The sequence below is a fragment of the Fukomys damarensis genome, unplaced genomic scaffold (genome assembly GCF_012274545.1).
Source record: "Fukomys damarensis isolate Sample0158 unplaced genomic scaffold, DMR_v1.0_HiC HiC_scaffold_2, whole genome shotgun sequence".
Taxonomy (NCBI): domain Eukaryota; kingdom Metazoa; phylum Chordata; class Mammalia; order Rodentia; family Bathyergidae; genus Fukomys; species Fukomys damarensis.
Window position 1 is genome coordinate 39,723,293 of NW_022900914.1, and position 4,793 is coordinate 39,728,085.

Sequence of the window (4,793 nt, forward strand, 5' to 3'; positions counted from 1 at the left end):
CCATTGCCCAGCTCGCTGTCACTCAGCTCGTTTGGGGCCCGGGATTGGCGGCCTAGCCCGGTTACGCACTCGCCTCGCGTTCACATACCCGGGGAGGGCAGTAGAAAGGTGATCAATCTTCATCAGGCTACATTTCCAATCACCTAAACAACCGAGCAAGACAAGCCACTCCGACAAGGTAAATCGCTTGATTTATTTAGTTTGCAAAGTGACTCTGCAGGACTTCCCAGTCCCCACCGCCTCCACGTAGCACCGGGAGTGCAGAGGCAACCTCGAGCCACCTCCCAACTCTGCCCCCTCGAATCCCCCTCCCCCTTGGCGGTCCCTCGGCGCGGTCCGCGAGAGGCAGTGTCCTGGGAGCGTGTGGGGCTTTGCAAACAAAGTGTCTATGCAATAAAGTGAAACCTGAAGGGACATGCACAAAGCTACTGGTAAAGGGAGGGAGAGAGAGAGAGAGAGAGAGAGAGAGAGAGAGAGAGAGAGAGAGAGAGGGGGGGGTAGAGAGAGAGAGAGAGAGAGATGGGAGGAAGGAAGTTGGGAAAAGAAAGAAACCCGGGGGTCCTAGATCAGCCGCCGGGGTAATTCCTGTGCCGCTCTGTTTTCCAGGTTGGCTGCCCGGCTGGTCTCTGTGAGGGCGCGAGGTACATGGTGAGCGGCCCCAGCAGCTGAGGGCAGGTAAGGAGAAAGCCGTGGGGCCGCCTGCGATTCCGGAGCGCGTTGGTTACTCTTGCCTCCCGCTTCTTAAACCGATCCCAGCTTCGACAGACCTGGGCAGGTGGGCGGGGCCGGGGGGGAAGGCCTGGCTCCCCTTGGGGTGCCCTGAGGACCCCAGACTGCAGCTGAGGCCTGGCTCCCCCTCCCCCGCCTCCTCCGAAGTAACCGAGCTGAAGTGCTAAGTTTGGAGAAAGTCTTTTAAAACTCGCGTTGCAACATGGCACAACCGCCGAAGCTTCAGTCCCATTTTCCTTCGGCCTAAGAGCAAGTCCTGACTTCTCCTTTTCATTCCTTTCCTTGGGAGCTGGGATACGCTGACCCCGGCCAGGAGTCCTAGAGGACGGGAGTGGGTTTGGGGGTTGGGATGGGGAGTTGCTTTAGCTCTGACTTCCCTCCCTGAATTCCCTGGTCTGTGTTCCTGGCCTGCTTTACAGAATTCTCGAAAAGCAAAGTGTAGCGGCAAGGCCCTTGGGGGTCTCCAGTCTCACTATCTCTACCCAGCTCTCCTTGACCTCTGAAACTAGTGCTCTGGGTTCTGAGGAGCTGCGGAAACGAAGTTTTGACCTTCCAGCTCTGGTCCGCGTGGGCTTTGCCGCTGAGGCCTAGTTTTCCATTCTCGATTGGGTCCTGGGGCCGCGGGTTCAGCTAATGAGATAGCAGGAAGCACATACGACCCGCTGTACTAAGGCTTCCCAAATCGCCAAGACGATGGACTGGTCATTCTTTATTCCCTGATGGGATCCGGTAGGGTAGTGCACAAACCTGATTAAGTAGAAAGAAGGCCTGGCTTGAGCTGGCAGAAAAGGGCGGTGGCCGAGACTGAGGCACTTCAGACCTTGGGCGGTGTCCTGGAACTGCCACTTCCACTATGGCCCCTTGGTTTTCTTTGGCCACCTCTGAGGGGTCTGGGCCATAACTGCAGTGAATTGTGGTGGGATCCCAGAGAAGCAATGTCTCAGTGGCTGGACACAGAAAGGTCAGCTGAGGAAGTGATGGGGACTCTGGGGCAGGGGCAAGACATGGAGACCTTTGAAGAAACCATGTCTGCCAAATGGACAATGCTTCCCAAGAGGCCATGTTGCAAGTCACCCCTCCTCATTACCTCATTTTGGCCCTCTGTAGTGTCTACCTTTTCAAAAAGATTTGCAACAAAACTAAACAACCCTTACGCTAGCTCTCTGGCAGGCTGAGATCTGGGCCCTCAAGTGAACACTTACTTGCACAATATGAAGCCGCTAGACTTAAATTTTTGCCTACATTTAGGCTTTTACACACTGTGCTTCTGGCTCTGACATTCACAGCCTGGCCACGCTTTTAACAACTCTCCTCACTCCTGACAAATGTCTTTGGCCCATGCCAACCCCTCAAAGAGGTGGTGACTATCCAAAAAGTTTACTTTTAAGATAAGCTGTGGTCACTTAGCTAAGACCTTGTGACTGCCCTGTGTGTACCCTGCACCCTTTCCCTATCCAGGGGCTCCTTGCCTGGGACAAAACATAGAAGCTGAAGTGGTACTGAGTGATGTTTTCTGTTGGAATCTCCTGTCTCTATAGGCCAGGCCCCCCAGAAACAACAGCTTGAAGGACTCTGTGGTGGGAGCCCTGTACTGCTCCTGGCCTCAGGCCCCCTGGATCCGTCGGGGCGCCTCCACCCGGCTGTTAGCATGATGTCTTACCTCAAACAACCTCCATATGGCATGAATGGTCTGGGCCTGGCTGGCCCTGCCATGGACCTCCTGCACCCCTCTGTGGGCTATCCTGGTGAGCACTGGCACTTCCAACCCTGCCCCAGACCTTGCAAACACTGGGAATCCCCGGCCTCTCAAGTTTGAACCCACTTGATCATCAAACAGTCCCAGGTTCAGCCTCGCCTCCTTATACAGTGTGGGCATGCTACAGGCACACAGCACAGTTGTAGGTCTGTGAGGCAATTGGGGCTTTGAAAACTTCAGTGTGTGCGTTCTGAGTCTGTCCACCCAGCAACTTGTCTCCTGTCCTATCTCCTTCACAGAGCCACTTGCCCATGAATTAATTTCCCATGGGTGACCATTGTTTTTTGTGAATCTGATCTCTCCACTCCAACATTGAATGAAGAATCTGGACACTCACTAAGCCCAGATTTAAGAGAGCCAGGCTTCCCTTATTCCAAGCAGCTGGCTATACTGAAGGAGAATTCTTCCTCCCTGATTCCATAGTCCTCTAGACCAGTAGCCTAAACCAACTTTTGCATTGGTGTAGTGGACAACTTTAGCTGAGCTCTGGATTTTTCTATCTCCCTCTTTTGCTCCCATTTATTTCCTGAGAAAGTGTTTTCCTGGTGGTGTTTCCATGGGCCTCCTCCTAGTTCTTTACCTCCTAGCCAGGGAGTGGGTGTGGGTGTAGGGAGATGTGGGAAAAGGGAAATTGTGTGGCTTCTTTTCCTTTTTAACCTTTGAGAGGCTGGGAGGAGGGTAGCTTTAGTGTCTTGGAGACTCGGGCCCCCTAGTTGAGTACAGGCACTTTCTCCCACCTGTGGCCTATCATCCTCGGCTCCCAGGGAAATTCTTTTGCTCAGAGCTTGGCTTTTTCTTGGCGCAGCCGGGTTGTGGGATTGCTAGGGGACCTGTCCGAGGCCTCTAGTACCAGTTGGATTAACCACCACTGACCCGAAGCGCCCCCCCACCCCGCATGTCCGTGCAGCCACCCCGCGGAAGCAGCGGCGGGAGCGCACCACCTTCACGCGCTCACAACTGGACGTGCTTGAGGCGCTCTTCGCCAAGACTCGCTACCCTGACATCTTCATGCGCGAGGAGGTGGCCCTGAAAATCAACCTTCCGGAGTCCAGAGTTCAGGTACGCGCTCTAGGGGCGCCAGAGTCGGTCAGGGAAGGTCTGGGAAGGGTGGTCTCCTGTGAGGGTGGGCTTACAGACTGGGCAGCCCCTCTCGGACTCCCCCTAGTGCTGGGCGTCACGAAAACTGGGCAAAGTTAAAAGAAATGACTTAGAGCCCTGCATTCCAGCCCTTGTTCCCCAGCGGCCTTTGGTATTAAAATCATTTTTAGGATTTTGGGAGGAGAGGTAGGCTGTCAAACGTAAATTGCCCCCAGGATCCAACCCTTGTCTCTGCTTTTTCGGCTATAAAAAGGTTTGGCAGGTTGTCTCTTGGAAACCTGAATTCTGCCTCCGTTTCTACCTTATGTCCCGGGGATCCTGGAAGGACAAGAGTGGAATTTGGCCAGAGCCCGATGCTCTAGGGAAGAGTCAGTTTGATTAGGCACTTTTTGTGTCTCGAGCTTCGAAAGCACTGGATTCTAACTCAGAATTCTCAAGGGTCTTTTGTCTCGCCTTGTTTCCCTGAAGGCTCGAGAAAAGGCCAGTAATCCAATGCCATGTGCCGAGCCTTCCAAGAGGAGTGGGAACTTTATGACTGACCATTCCATTTGGTTTCCTGCCTAGAGCCAAAAAAGCCCAACGAAATCTCACCCAGGCTTCCTGAGAAGCCCGGAGCATTTGAGCGCTGCTTCTGTTCAGCCTCCAGCATTAGTCCTGCTCCTACCCAAACGTTTTCACCTGCCCAGTGTGTGTCTCCAGGAGCCCACTAAGTGGAACTGCCTGGGCCCCAGACCCACACTTGGTGGCTGCCCCCCATTCTGCTGCTCTATGCTTCTTCGCAGTTTCCTGAGCTATGTTCAGACAAAACAGGCCCTCCAAACAGACCCAGGTCTATAGGGAGACAGCCAACAGGACCTGCTTAGAGATGGCTGAACTGGCTGGACAGATGCAAACCTTCCGCCCTCCGGCAGAGTTGCGCTAGGGGTGGGGAGGTGCGCTTCCCCACTCCGGAGCCAGATGAGGAGGGGCTTTGGGCAGACGGATGGGGGAGGGTGCGGGAGCTGGGAAAGGGCTGTGGGGGAGGGGCAGCGTCTGGCAGGCCTGAGACGGGGAGGGGCGGAGGCTTGGTTGGAGAGGGACGCGTGAGCCTGGGCTGGGTGGTGGGTCCGAGGGGCGGAGGAGCAGTAACTTCACTGTACGCTGACCTGCTCTACTACCTCGGCCTGCCGCAGGTCTGGTTCAAGAACCGCCGCGCCAAGTGCCGACAGCA

General features: G+C 55.0%; 1 protein-coding gene across 1 annotated transcript in view; it reads left to right on the top strand.

Annotated features, from left to right (window-relative positions):
- The first annotated feature begins 55 nt into the window (after positions 1–55).
- The window catches only part of Otx1 (orthodenticle homeobox 1), a 5,705-nt gene continuing 967 nt past the window's right edge, over positions 56–4,793 (top strand). Inside the window, exons 1-4 of the mRNA XM_033762312.1 lie at positions 56–178; positions 607–675; positions 2,268–2,474; positions 3,393–3,677. Of these exons, the coding sequence (XP_033618203.1) occupies positions 2,378–2,474; positions 3,393–3,677 (382 nt within the window). The 5' untranslated portion in view covers positions 56–178; positions 607–675; positions 2,268–2,377. The remainder of the gene's footprint in view (positions 179–606; positions 676–2,267; positions 2,475–3,392; positions 3,678–4,793) is intronic.